General features: G+C 44.1%; 1 protein-coding gene across 1 annotated transcript in view; it reads left to right on the top strand.

The window, feature by feature from the left end:
• The window catches only part of NIN (ninein), a 107,663-nt gene that overhangs the window by 37,088 nt on the left and 55,350 nt on the right, over positions 1-15,225 (top strand). The window contains exon 4 of the mRNA XM_018558362.1: positions 7,687-7,856. Within this exon, the coding sequence (XP_018413864.1) occupies positions 7,687-7,856 (170 nt within the window). The remainder of the gene's footprint in view (positions 1-7,686; positions 7,857-15,225) is intronic.

The raw sequence follows: 15,225 nt of genomic DNA, 5'->3' as shown, positions 1-15,225 counted from the left end.
ATCTCTATCTATCCAATTGTTGCATCTGGTTGCTGATTATCTTCTGCAGCCTCTTTGCAAACACTTCTGTCTACATACAGTCCTGTGATGGCTGCGTGACTTTTCTCAGGGTAGGTTTCCTAATGGTGACAACAGTGGACTTGTAGTCTCCATGGGAAGCCCACCAGGGGAGCATGTGACAAGTTGACAATGCAAGAGCAGGACTGTTGTCACCCCATAACTGGAATTCCCTGAACAAGGACCACTTAAAGGGTAAGGTCACTTTCTCACAAAATGCAAGACCATGAACTTACTGCCACCTCAGATCCCCCCCCATTGCACATATCTGTGTGATATCAAACTCCCCCCTCACCAGTCTGTGTCCAGTCTGTACACTTCACAGCCCCGCTATATGTAATAAGCATAATGCACGTAAAATGGTCACATGATCATGTTGACCAATGAGTAGTGCTTCCGAGCCAGCGACACGGTCCTGGGAAGTAAGAAGCGCTTCTTATTGGTCAACTGAGCTAGCATTATGCTCATTGCATAATGTGAGCCTGTGAATTTGGGTGTAGTTGTATGGAACATACACCTGCTGGCAGAGGTATCAGTGGGGGGCTGGGAGAGATGGTGTCAGTAAGTTCACTTCCTCACGAAATGTGAGAAAATGAACTTACCCTTTAAGTGGTCCTTGTTATGGGGTGACAACAGTCTCGCAACTGTGCGCTTGCATTGTCAAGTTGTCACATGCGCTACTGGTAGACTTCTGATGAGAGACTACAAGTGGCTATTTCAACACACCCTTTAACCTTGCCAATGGTGCCTTGAAGGGGGTGGGGCACTGGGGGTGCCTCTGCGGATTGTGGTGTAGGGGCCGTGAGCTTGTTTAAAGTGACAGTTGGCACTCCCATTAAGATCTGTGATTCTCGTCCCCAAATTGGACCTCGAGGTTGCTCTAAAGCAGGGGTAGCCAAACAAGATTCTCACAGACATGACTCCCGGAGAGGGATGCATCATGGGATTTGTAGTTTCACCACAGCTGGAAGGCATACCCCTGCTCTAAAGTCTTCAACGAAGCTGTACCCACCGTTCTTACAGAAGCTAAAGTCTATATGTATAAGGCCTAAGGCAGGGGGTAGGCAAGCGCCGTCCCTCCAGCTGCGTTGCAACTACAAGTCTCATCAGGCATTGCAAGACTCTGAAGGCCGCCACATGCATGATGGGATTTGTAGCTGCACCCTAGCTGGAGGGCCGAGGTTGCCTAGCCCTGGTCTGAAGTCTACAACAAAGCCACTCAAAGCTTGCTGAAAGCTTTTCAAGCTGTGCACTCTTCACGTATACAAATCTAAAGAACGTGTATAAAAAAAATAGCACAAAGGCAACTACAATCCGCATATCAGACTTTCCATAGTCCTTTCTGAAAACAATGCCTAGAGTTCTCCTTTTAAAAATTGGCTTTCCCCTTTTTTCCCCCCCCGTTCTTTGTTCTAAGAGGAGCCCATCAAATATCAGCTCGGCAGCTGTCGTCTTTGTGCGAAAGCGTTTAACGTGGAGATGGCATTTTAATTCCTGTTTGATTTGCCCATCGTAAAAAAAAAAAGGCTGTAACCCAGATAAGTGCGTTTTAATGTGATCTGCGCTACTCCCGAGCAGGCTTCTCTTCCTACGATATGGGGTATCCCGCCGCCTGCCTTCATTGCGCTCTCGGAAATTAACGCAATTACCACCCTCCCATTTTTTTTTTTTTTTACCAAACATCCACACTACACGGCAATATTTATTTCCAGTCATTTAGCAAAGTGCGCCTGCACCCAGGGTTACCCTCTTCTGCCGCCGTCTGTGCGCTGCTATGATTAAATTTGTCCGTCGCTAACAAATAAGGAAGATTAATTTTTTCCGAAAGCCTTTGATCTCCTTTCCAAAATAGAAACTGAAAGCTGAAGTTTAATCTGTTTACAGTTTGCCTTCCCTGGTACCCCCAAATTGACCTAAAAGAAAATTTCAAAATAAAACCTTTTAATTTTCATGAAATACCTTATTTTAGTCATGTCATCCAGTTATGTGCTTCTCAACCTGTGTAACCTCAGGATCTGTACAATGCTGATGTGATTATATGAGAGGATATGCTGGGACTTTACAACTCCTTTGGGTACTTTGAAAGAACCACCATCCACCTAGTTGGCTTCACTGATGGACCTATAAAAGTTGTCACGTGATCATTGACTCAGAAGTCATCGGTTCTTGATGTTCATGTGGCCATTGGGCTTCCTGACTGGACTGGACTGATGCAGATTTTAGGATTTTTGTAACCAATCGGCCGTAATCTCCATTTTCTTCCAATGTGACGCACTATCGTAAGTTGTCAAAGAAGAAATGTCAGACGTAAGGGGCACTTTGGAGGATGACCTGACTCCAGCCTTAGCCCTGGGCTCTATATTGACGTTCTGTCCTGGTAAAATGGTCAATTTAATAAGAGTTTAGTTTTCCTTCTTCTAATCCTCACGGCAACTTTTTATTCTGACAGTCCGAGTGTCATTCATGCCGCCGCTTTACAGTCTGACTTTTGCTCTGACCGGGAGTGTATACAAGCAACAAATATTAAAAATCTATGAGCATTAAGGGTATGCTATTATAACGTTCAAGTGGATTTTCATATTATCACAGACACCTACTGGTGACCGGGTCTTTTTGAACTGTCTATTTTAAATTGCACATCGGTACCTGGTGTGGTCTTGTTTTGACCCCTTCATCTCTTTTAGGTTTGCATTTGCTTTAGGTTTGTATTTGCATATCGGGGCAATTGAAGATTACAGGGAGTTCTGGAAGATGTCTATACTGTCTTCTTTGCACTGGTCACTTGCCCTGAATGTCTCTTCCCCCCCCCCCTTCCCCAAACACTGATATTCTCCATCTCTACCCTCCCCTGCCGCTTAGTGTGCCCGTCAGAGCCCTAAATATAATCCCTGTTGTAAAATCCACGTTGGTATGTGTTGGAGCTTACATGGGATTCATGACTTGCTCCCCTCCACCACTGGCAGCACTACTGAGAGTAAGGCAGGGATGGACAAATGAACAATGAACATGGCATCCAGTTTGTCCAATCCAGGAGCCAACTCCATTGCCCACAACCAGAGAGAACCTCAAAAGTTAGGCGCCATCTGTAAAATTTATAGGCACTGCCTTCCTGACTCCTGGGTACTGTCCGGCCCTGGAGGTGAGAAGGTCGCATGCTCACCCATACTTGGTACTTACAAGTATTTCAGAGGTCTACAACAGACAAAGGAGTGGGTAGGTGGATGGTGGGGGTTTGCCTGTTAAGAGAACCTGTCACTTCCCACTGGATGCCATGTTCCCACTGGATGCCATGTTCATTGTTCATTTGTCCATCCCTGCCTTACTCTCAGTAGTGCTGCCAGTGGTGGAGGGGAGAAGTGACAGTCCACGTCCGAACCCAGCCCCAACCCTTTCTTACCACCTTGGCACTATATTTTTGTTTTACACTTGCATTTTTCAGATGTTTTGAGGCTGGTCACATGACACTTTGCCCCTTTTTCTCATGGTAGTAGGCAATCTTCTGATGTCAAAAGCATTGACGACATCAGCACCACTTTCTGCATACGCCATGAGTAAAGGGCGGCTTAGTGACGATCCCTCGAGAAGTCCAAAGACTCACTGGAGTCACTGTATGGGCATCTGGGGGTCAAATGACTATTCAAATCAGATGACCAAGGACATCTTGTGGTGAAAAGGAAGCACTATGCGGCAGTTCAGGATTGAAGGCGAGTATTGCAATGGCAATTTTAAAAAGCGTTGGCGGAAGTCTAAAGACGCACTTCATTCACTGTATGGGCATCTGGGTTTAAATGATTCATCTTGTGGTACACGGCAGCTCAGGATTGAAGGGGAGTATTGCAATGGCAATTTTAAAAAGCCCAAGAGTTGGGGAAGTCCAAAGACGCACTGCATTCACTGTGTGGGCATCTGGGATCAAATGACTATTTCAACCCAAATGGCCAAGGGCATCATGTGGTGCGCATCAGCTGAGGATTGAAGGTGAGTATATTGCAGCCTGAGCAATGGCGATTTTGAAACGTCTTTTAAACATTATCTTCACTGGGAAAATGCTAATCTATCTGCTCTGACAACACTCGGGGTATCTAAGCAAGTTGTAATTACCAGTCTGAAATTCTGCATGCAGGAAAATGCTAACTGTAAGATCATCACTGCTATGTTCCAATTAAAAGGACACGAAGCCCAGATTCACGGGGACTCATTGTGACTTTGCTGCAAGTGCTCCACAGCCATTAAAAATTCGGGAAAACATGAGAAGCTCACACAGGGTTCTCCGCTACGCTCCGCGCTGCTGATGAATTTATGGATACAATGTAATTCAAGCAAATAAAATACTTTTCAGATCTGGATATTTAATAATGCATCTGGAGCGTCCCTAGATGATACACTTCAGGCTCGCAGCTCGTTATTAAAGGAACATATCTGCAGGATGGTTTTTGACGCGCTGTTTTGAAGTGTTCTGTTGAATGAATCGTAAATTCGGCCTTGCTATTGATGTGCCGGCTGAAGACATCTTTTGGTGGTTTTCAAATCACAAAGACCTTTGCGATGAACAACTCCCCACCTCCCGCTCCCTTTCTTCAGGATCTTATTAATTTGGTGCTGTTCTGACATCCCTTTTTGTCCTTGAACCGCACGATGGAATATAAATTAACAGGGAAAATATAATGAAGTTTCAAAGGACTTTTAAACACAAAGCCCCAAAGGATTTAATAGGCATTTGTGATGCACGTATAATTGTGCTGCCCATGCAAGATGGGCAGAATGTGCATGAGGCGTACAAGAGAGGCTTTCTCTCGAATTTAGCGATCGATTCCCATTGATACTTTGCTGGCCGCTGGTATTATTATATGGTTTCCTGTGATCTGGATGCGAATTAATGATCTATGGTAAAGTTTGCATTATACCGCCAAATCATTTGATTGAACCAAGTACCCCCTGGATAGTAGGGAGCCATGAGTGACAGTCGCCGCTCTCTGCAGGGACAGGATTGAGAAGTGAGCGAGCGCCGGTATGTGTTCACTCACTTCCCGATCTACTGAGCTGACCTGTGACAGTTTCATTGTCACAGGTCGGCTCAGATTATGAGGCTGAGTGAAAATCACTCACCTCAAAGTTGACTGAATATCTGTTATAAAAAGGTCTTTATAATGAACCTGTTTCTTTGCCTTGCAAAACACAGACTTTGTCTGCAGAGTAGCATCTTCTTTGTCTTTTTACAGTGCATGTTAAGGCGAAAGGAGAAAAAAAAAATTCCAGAAATAGTGTGTTCCTAACTTCCTCTTGACAACGCAGCTATAATTTCCTAAGCACTTAATTTCTGGAGGATTTAAAAGGACACAAACCTCATCTCCATAACCTCTCCTTACCTCCTCCCCTCCTCATCTCCATAACCTCTCCTTACCTTCTCCTCCTCCTCCTCCTCCTCCTCCTCGTCTCCATAACCTATCCTTAGCTTCCAGGGGGGTGCTTAAAAGCACACATACTGCTCCCAATGAGGGTCTAGACTCCTACAGTGCTAAGAGGGTGGTACCACCCTGGGTTCTATATCAGACCAAGTGCAGTTCTCTGCAGCCAACGGTTCCTACCTAAAGGCCTAGAACATTCCATCACCTCTCCTTACCTTCTCCTCCTCCCTCCTGCTCGTCTCCATAACCTCTCCTTACTTTCTCCTCCTCCTCCTTCCTGCTCATCTCCATAACCCCTCCTTGTGCATAGGCAGAGACTTATCACCTTACATGATCGTGGCGGAGTCCAAAGGTAGTTTTTTGCTTTTATTGAACAGATATAACAAACCGCCATGTGACAATATAACACTTCCAATGGTATATTTAGCAGACCAAGAAGAGCAAATGAGAGAAGTACATTGTCGGGGTTTTTAAGTTCCCTAGAGTTTTTAACAGGGCTAAACTGCAATGACGATTTTTTTAATCCGTTGCTACTAAGAAGTTTAACCACTTGCTGCAAGTCACTGGAAGAAGCTAAGGAGATTTTAGCTGCTCAGTCCCGGCACCAAAATTGCTAGAGAATAAATGCCAGATGTAGCAAATGATCGCGGAACAAATGGCTCAACGAAACCAATGGCTCCCTATGGAGTGAGCTACACCAGTAGAATGAAGCAGCTATCAATCTCTCATGAACACACAATGCGTGATTAATGTGTGATTGATTGCTGCAAGATGCTGCTACATGCAACTTGGGAAGCCTTCTCTATAGAGGGCCATTTCTTCTGTTTGTCACTTGCTGCTGCTGCTGCTACTACTACTTCTAGCGATTTACGTTGCAGGATTGAGTTCTTACAAATCCCCTGTGTACTTTTATCCTATTAAGGTGACTGCCAGCAAGTAGTTAAATCTCTTAGACGCAAGAGACTGAACCAGTTGGTCTTGGAGTGTACTACCATGAAGTACCTTGGGTATGTTTTTTCTTTTCCGCCTGCCACCCCTTCCCTGATCACGGTTGCTGGCAAATCCCAGCTGTCAAAATGACAGCCGTGACCTGATCCCTCATTTGTTTTAAAATATTTTTGCCTATAGATTACATAGGGAATAAAATAGCAAGACAATGTTACAAAAAGTAATTCTTGTGCTTTCTACCTAACTTTGTCAACACTTCTTACTGAATCAAAGGGTCAAGAGCAGAAAAATTGTCCTGGTGCCAAGGGTGTATGGATACGAGAACTGCACTGGTTCCAATGCTCCACATAGCTCAAACCTAAGCATTGGTTTTTCTTTATACCTATAACCAATAGGTACACCCATTATTCATTGTTGACGGCCCCCGTAGTAATACAAATGTGTATACGTGTAAAACTTGTATAACTCGCCCCCTAAGGCTGGCAACTTTCAGGGTATTTCCACCACTTCAGTCAACTGGGAATCGACCATACAACTGAGAAGTGCTTGAGTGAACCCAAGCATTCTACCAGCCATGAGTTTGACCATTCGCCTGAATTAGATCGATTGAACTGGGTTATAAATTGATAGCTGCTGTACACCATACTGGAAAAAAAACAATTGCAGCCAAAAAAAGGCATGAGGGCAATTTCAGTAAAAAGTGATCAATTGTCTTCTCCTGGGGTTCAATCGGTTTTCAATCTCATTTCCTTGTGGTCGATTTGAAACCACAAATTTCTGCATATGGTCGCTCAGGATTTCAATTGAAAGGGGATGAAATTGCCTGAAAGGCGGCACACATATGACCAACTTTTATAGCTTGTTACCTAATGTCCTATATGTTGCAGATTTGTGGCTTTGGCGCTTAGTGCCTGTAAAGCAGCTTGGTAGTGGGTAGTATGATATTGAATTCTTTTTCAGTTCCTTCTACAGCTCACTCCCCTCCTCCCCCTTCTTTTTTTTTGGTGTTTTATTTTCTGGTGAGTGTGTGGTTTTTCTTATCAGAAAAAGTACATAGGTCGCAGACAGGTCATGCCGCAGGCATGAACCATGAGGGGAAAGAAATTGGCCCCACAGGGTCGGCATGAGCAGGCTTGACGCTATACTTTCCTGAACCCTAATCGCTTATTACCATGTGGTTGCCTATGGATGCATGCTGACAAGCCAAAGGCTCTTGTAGCTGTCTCGGAGAAGAGCACTAAGTACTTTTTTTTTTTGCTTTGATCTCTGACTGCAGATTGCTCCCTGGAAGCCCAGCCAAAGTACATCAAGGACGGCAAGAGGTACGGCAGACGGACTGTGCCTGAGCTGCAGGACTCCCTGGAAGAGTTTGATGAGGAGACGGTAATAGAGCCCGAAGACGACGGGACGAGGTCCTCGCAGGTCAGCTCCAGAAACTGTGAAGAGGTAAGATAAATGAGTTTAATGGCTCGGGGGTGACATGAGTCTTCATTGGCACCGGGAAGCCTGACATTTTTCCTCAGCGAGACCGCAGCCTTCGAAATTGCATGCTGCCTCTTTTCATTACCTCAAATAAGCCATTTTCCAGTGCCGAGAAAAGAGAGAAAAAAAAAAAGAGCTGTTACCAGTGGCAGGCTTCAGATTTAATTTAAAATGGAATTAAATGATATTCAACACTTATCCAGTTTAGTCCCCCCAAACCCCCACTCCTTACCACCACCGCCCAGCTCTCCTGTAACATAAACTAAAAAGAAGCCCTGTACAATACATATAATCTAATATGAGCCTCTTTGGATTCTGAACCGTTGCCGGAACACAGGGAATCATTGATTGGATGACTCTGCCTGAACTCTAGCCTTAAACTGGCCATACACTTCTCAAATTCAAAGTCCTCTTGACTTGGCCAAAATATTGGAGAAATTGTGTCTGGCTCTGTCAAGTCAATTTTTTTTCTGGTAGTCTTTTGTCGAAGGTGCCTGGATGAAAACTGCCAGTTGATTAGCGACTGAATAGCAACTGCAGCCAATCAGGCTCCGGCTGTCAAAGTACAATAGCCCAGGAGGCTATCTGCTTCCCTGTTGCACACTACGGTTTCTCCTGCCTGCTTGTAAGTCGCTACAGGACATACAAGCCAATTGGCATTCAACCCACCTGAAAGGTCAAACACTTGCAGCGGTCAGAGAGCAGCGAAGCAGCAGCTTTGAAGGCGTGGGCCACTGGGGGGGCAAGTATATTTACTCCTCTAGCCAGGTATAAAGGTGCCCATACACTGGCCAGTTTTTGATGTGCAGGCCGAAATCCACACAGTGTGTGGGGTTGTTGCCTCCCTTCCTTTCAGCCAGCATTCCTTGATCGAAGGTGCCTGCTGGAAAAACTCTGTGCGATCGGAGCTGGCAGCCAATGCGCTACACACTCTGATCGGTATTCGCCACCTGTCGGAATACAATGGAAACGATGGGATTCCTCCATCGACACGCTGTTTGTGTTTTGATGGAGGAATCGTGTCAATTTCTTTCGTTCAGCCTGTGGGTTGAACGTAACAAATTGACAGGTGTATGGCCAGCTTTATTTTATATACAAATAACCCTGCAGGGTCACTCTAAGTTAGGGCAAAACCTAGGATTGATGCATTTGTATCGTTATATTGTAATCCATTCCAGATTACAATTTTTATTAAATTGCACCTGTAGGTTTCTTGCATTGGACCACACAGAAAGCAGCAAAAAGTGACCCCCTAGCAGCCAGTTGGGAAACCATAATAGTAGTTAAGCCACTGGCCCCACTGCAAGGGTTAATTGCCTGTTGTGGTCTAGGGTCAAAAATAAAATTGGATATATTCACCTGATTCTCGGTCCCGCCTGGCTGTACTTGTTCTGCAATCTATTTTAAAGTGTATATCCACTTTTGCAGTCAAATTTGAAAACGCCTCACTATATGTTGTGTTCCCATTCACACAGAATAGCTAAAAAATAATCTTCAAACGTATATTTCTTACTGTTTTAGATGTGTCTGTGTAGCCGGAGCTTTTGCAAGCTTCTCCCTCAATCTTCAAGTGACCGGAAACTTTGCCTGTGCCCATAGAAAGAACAGGGACAGACTGATCTCCTCTCATTAACATAAAATGCTGCTGGATCTTTAACCCTTTGTTAGGACAGATAGTGTTCAATTCTAGTTTACAACTAATGAGATCTGCCAGCACAGTACAGATGGGGTTAATTATGCAAATATTAAGCTTTCCCCTTTCTATTCCATAGCAAAACTCCGTACGGGGAACAACTTTTCTTTCAGAATAGAGCGTGTATTGTGCAAGCAGCAATTTTTAAATAAAGAAAAATAAAGTTCTATGTGGGAACATGTAACAAATCTAAAATAGATGTCTGCAAAAAGAGGAAATGCACTTTAACCACTTGAGTACCAGGCCTTTTATTTTAGTGTTTTCCGTCATGCAACACGGTACCCAGATGATTATTATTATTTTTTTGGCAGATAGCTAGAACTTTTTCATTTGGTGATCTTTAATTATGGGATTTTCTTTTTTACTATAGGACCATTGACAGCAGCTTTAAAGAACAACTCCAGGAAATGTACAAAAGTAACCCTTGCAGTGCAGGGGTAACCCCACTCAGGGCCGTAACTACAGATCACTTGGCCCCATAGCAAGAATTACCTTTCTGTGTGTAATGATGCCAAGATCCCAAAGTCTCTACGCTGTAGACTTTACTGGAGGTTAGAGTTGTCAACAGCAATCACTCCAACCCTTAATGACACAGTACTGTATTATCTTCACATGTACTATGTTTAATTTGCCTCAACAGCCTAATGGGGCCCCTTTCCACCCCCAGGCCCCATAGCAGCTGTCTGGGCTGCTATGGCTATAGTTGCGCCACTGGCCCCACTGCAAGGGTAACTGCCTGTTGTGGTCTAGGGGCAAATATAAAGACTATGTACTCACCTGATTCTTGCTCCCGTCTGGCGGCTAGACCAGTCCCCCCCCCCATTCTCCCCCAGGCTCCAGCGGTCTAAGGACCTCATCTTGTCTAATACAGGTCTATTAGGACTCCGAGTGACATACCACAGCTTGAGCAGAGGGGAAGAGAGGTGAGCGATCACTGCTGCAGGATGGTGCATCTGGTGAGTATTTCTTCATCTGAGCTCCTAGACCACCACAGGCAGTTAGCCCTTTGCAGTGTGGGGTTAGCCTCATTGCAAGGGTTCATTTTATAAATTTCCTGAACTTCCTCTTTTAAACATTTTGGGGATATTTCCTCATACAATGAAAACAATGAGTTTCTGGTACGGTAAAGCACTGCGTATTCAACCACATTTATCGAGTGCGGATAGGTTGACTAGGAAACAATAGGGCCATTGTTGGACAAGCACTCATCTCAACTAGCTATTGTTCTGGTCCCGAGGAGGAGAAGCCGGCTGGGTCTAAAATGGTTAAATGTGCCTCAAATTAAAATAAAAACAAAAAAGAAAAAGCATTGAGGGAATTGGAGAGTGGAAGAATGTGCAAAAAAAGCCGTAAATACACAGGTGGTACACAGACCCTGGATGTGAATACAGATTGCCTCCCTCCCCTGGCGCGACGCGCTTGACTTGAGATGTAGGGGCTTCATGTATCATGCTGAATATTTCTTCCTTGATCCGCTACATGCCTGCTGCAGCTGCTCCCGCAATATGTTTAATTATGTTCCCTCTCCCTCCCCGACTCGTCCTCGGATCGGAGTTTTTGCGCCGGTGTCTTTAGCACTTGGCTTTTAATAACCCCAACATTCGCCAACTATATTACGCTTTTGACATGTGTTATTTAATGGGGCTCATTGAGGTTATGCTACCTGAACTCTCCCAGTGATGGGCGACCCCGGGCGTGCATTAATTTTAACTTCTGCCTCATGAATATTTGAACTTCTCTGAGAAAAGTGTGATGAGCGCATTTGATACGTTTTCAAATCACGTGCGTAAATCCTTCGTGTTGGGAAAAACAAGAAGGCTGCAAAATTACACATTGAAATGATAAATTGTGGCAAGATGGGGGGTGGGGATATGGTATCATTTGACATGGATGGATATAGGGGATTGTGTAGCTTGGGGGTGACATGGACGGATATAGAGGATCTGTGACATGGACTGATATAGAGGATCATGTAGCTTGCAGTGACATGGATGGATATAGGGGACTGTGTAGCTTGCTGGGACGTGGGCGGCTATGGGGGATCGTATAGCTTGCTATGACATGGATGGGTATAGGGGTAATCAATCACATGCAAGGATAAAGGGGATTGTGCAGCTTGCTGCGACAGGGACGGATAGAGGGGATCGTGTAGCTTGCTGTGAGTGGGAGGGATAGAGGGGATCGTGTCGCTTGCTGTGACATGAACGCACATAGGGGATCGTGTAGCCTGGAAGGAAGTGCCTGAACGAGAGCCACCTTGGCAGGATCATAAAGTGGCCATTACAATTTGCAGAGCCAATTTCCCTGCCAATCTTTCTGAATGCTTGTTATGTAATACTCTAAAATGGCCACTAGATGGAGCTGAGGAGCATAGAAAACGCTTTATTTCCTACGCTCCCCAGCTCTATCTAGTGACTAAAAAGCAGTATTACATGACATACATTCGACCTGAAAAGAAAATATATCCAAGAATGTTCGTTTTTCCATCTGTTTGCACAGAAAAAAAAACATAGAAGTATTTTAACGAAACCTGCATTTTAAAAAAAATATTGAAATTACCATTTAACATGTTAAACCTTGTGTGACACTTTAGTGATCGCTCGTACATCTACTTTAAGTGGTGTCGGCCGGGAAATCCCATAGTTTCAATAAAATTTTGTGGTCCCATTTTTTAACTTAAGACGGATGGAACAAAGGTTTCCATAGCAACCATATCTCCACACAAAAAAAACTAGAGGACACACACACCAAACTTCTCGCTAAACTCATGTAAATCACGTATTGTGTGATCTCGCCGAGGGAGATTAATGCCGCTTGTTTTGTTTACATAAAGCTGCTTTGAAGTCCTGCGAGTTGTAAATTGGTTTGTACCGAAAAGAATAGAGGAAGGAGAGAGTCTCTTTGTAAGTGACACACACCTCAAACGGCAAATCTCTCTCTCTCTCACTCGCTCAACAATGTTGGCCCTCTTCCAAGATGTCTCCTGCCTGCCATCATTAATATTTCAGGAGGGCGCCGGCGCTCCTCATTAAGGTGCGGTTTGAACCGCGCTCTCTGTAATAATAACAAAGTGGATTTTGTGAAGTCGACTTGGGGATGGGAGCCAGATTTCGGTGTTCCTCTCCTGCCGCTCACCCATGCAGATCTGAGAATTTGACTTTTTTTTTTTTTTCCTGATTCTTTACAAAAGGCTGGTAACACATGAGCGAACTTTAAGGGGACCTGTCACCGCCAATTAACATATTCTAATTACCGAGCTCATCCAAAAATTCATATTTTTTTTATAATAGTATTTTGTTCATTGTTCCAGGAAAGCTTACGTCTTAAGCCAATAATCATCCGGCTTTTGTCTGCCGGTGCTTGGAGAACGCTATTAGGGTTTTATGCAAATTGTAGGTACCCATGCACGCTGCAATCTGATTGTAGAATTTTCCTCGGTTTTTACTTTAATCCGGTAATACAAAGAATTTCAGCTCCCGCGGATTTGTTATCCATTGGGGGTGATTGGATTTGTTGGCTGTATGGAGCAGAGAGAATCTTGGTAGTCCCCCATGATGTACCTCTGGATGACTTTTATTTGTGACCTAATGTTTGTCCAGTAAATTTTCTTGGATAGTGTCTGAGGTATTGAATTAAAAATCTTTAAAGAACTCTGGGCAAATAAAACAAAAAACATACCCTTGCAGTGGGGCCAAGTGCTTATTTTGGTCTAGGGGATGGAATAAAGCAGATTAACTTACCTGATCCTGGCTTCCTGCGGGCTGCTAGACCAGCCTCTTTTTCCCCAGGCTCCCACATTCTAAGGGCCGATTACGTCATAATGCCTTTTCCATTCTACTGCATTAGACGTAAGGACAGCTAGGGGCATACCACTGCAGATCTAGTTCAATACTATAATCAGCGGTCCCCTGCAGTACCTCTTCTCCCCCACTAGAGGCCATCTGTCTTTCAGATTAAATGACATCCAGTCTCCTTTTTAGACCATTTCCACTCAGCCCAGACTGTCATGGACAAACCCCATCATCATGCCGGCATTTTAAACCATTTCCTGTGAGTCCAGGCTGTCGTGGACAAACCTCATCATCTTGCCGGCGTGGGCTCACAGTACTCCTGGACAGTGTAGCTTTTAGAGCATAGAGCTGTCCTTTTGCAGTATTTCTTCTCCCCCCCACTAGATGGCACCAGTCTTTCAGATTAAATGACATCCGATCTTCTTTAGACCATTTCCTGTGAGCCCAGGCTGTCATGGACAAACCCCATCATCATGCTGGCGTAGACTCGCAGTACTCCTGGACAGTGTGGCGCTCACATGTCATTACATGAGCACCACACTGTCCGGGGGTAAATTGCACCCCTACCCTCTCTCCACTGCCAGTGAAAGAAGGACAACCCTTGACGTTGGCTAAAGGGGAAAAAAAGGTAAGTATAAGGGGATTATTTTTTGGGTGGCTGGGGAAGGGGTGGGGGGTCACTTTACCGGGATGTGAAAAATCTCTACAAAGTATAAATCCCCCCTCTTGTACCTTTTTGGATGGTTTCCCCTTTACCACCTGTCCCGATGACCAAATGTATTTAGCTGTTTGCCCGGTGTTCAGCTTTAAATAGCTTTGGCTCTACATATACTTTAATCATATGAGTATCTGTTTTGGGTATATCTGAAGCCAAAACTTTTTTTCAGGTTTGGATAAACATTTGGCTTTGGATATACTTTAAAACTGATGCTCAGATGTGGTTAAAGTATAACTCTACTAATATTTTTATATATGTAATCTTTATTCCACAACCTCTTTTTATTGCGCAATAGAAATGATACAGGTTCAAAAAGAAGAAGATTGAGAACAGGGTCTTAAATCATTTTTTCTACAGCCCCTGTTATGAATGCACAGGAAGCCTCTATACGGCGTGCTCCTGTCCATTCTTGATTGTGGACATAGTAACTCATACTATGTCCACGATCATGAATGAACAGGAAGTAATGTAAATCACTTCCTGTTTATTCATAACAGGAGACACAGGAAGCATACTATGTCTTCAGTTATTTGCACACACTCAGCTTTGAAGTTTCAGTGCGTCCCTATTCTTAACCCACTCACCACCAAAAAAAAAAAAGTTTGGCTTCTAGATGCACTTTAGTCAACCTTTGTACTGCATTCTCCTTCCATTTCCTTTTTACTCTTTTTAAGTGTCATTTTAAGGTTTTTGTTTTTGGATAACAATTGCTACCTTTTACTTAACTTTCTTCACTCTGTTGGCGTCTATCTGGAGCTAAACTGCGAAAACATCTCTGACTTCCAACTATGGAGCCTTGCAAGCAAGACCAGGCATATAGGGCAAGCGCATGAATTTCCTTCTCAAGTTAATGGTTGCTGTGTTCCCGGGGGATGTACAGTCAGTGACTACATAATGAATGTGGTTGTAACCCGCTGTTTAATATTAATAGCCCAGACAGCCTTATTTAATCAGCTAGGCCCAGCACACATTCATTACGGAGCCATTCTGAATTGTTACACCCATGGGGGAGATGGGTAAGTAATAACTTGCTGAGTACCAAGAAGCACAATCCTAACCTCTCCTGGCTTTAATTGCTTCGCGGCTTTATTTATTAAAAAAAATGCTTTACAATTTCCTTTTCTGGCCCAG

Source organism: Nanorana parkeri, unplaced genomic scaffold, assembly GCF_000935625.1.
Source record: "Nanorana parkeri isolate BGI_ZX_2015 unplaced genomic scaffold, ASM93562v1 scaffold335, whole genome shotgun sequence".
Taxonomy (NCBI): domain Eukaryota; kingdom Metazoa; phylum Chordata; class Amphibia; order Anura; family Dicroglossidae; genus Nanorana; species Nanorana parkeri.
Note: the sequence above shows the minus strand (reverse complement) of the source record. Positions and strands in the feature narration are given on the sequence as shown.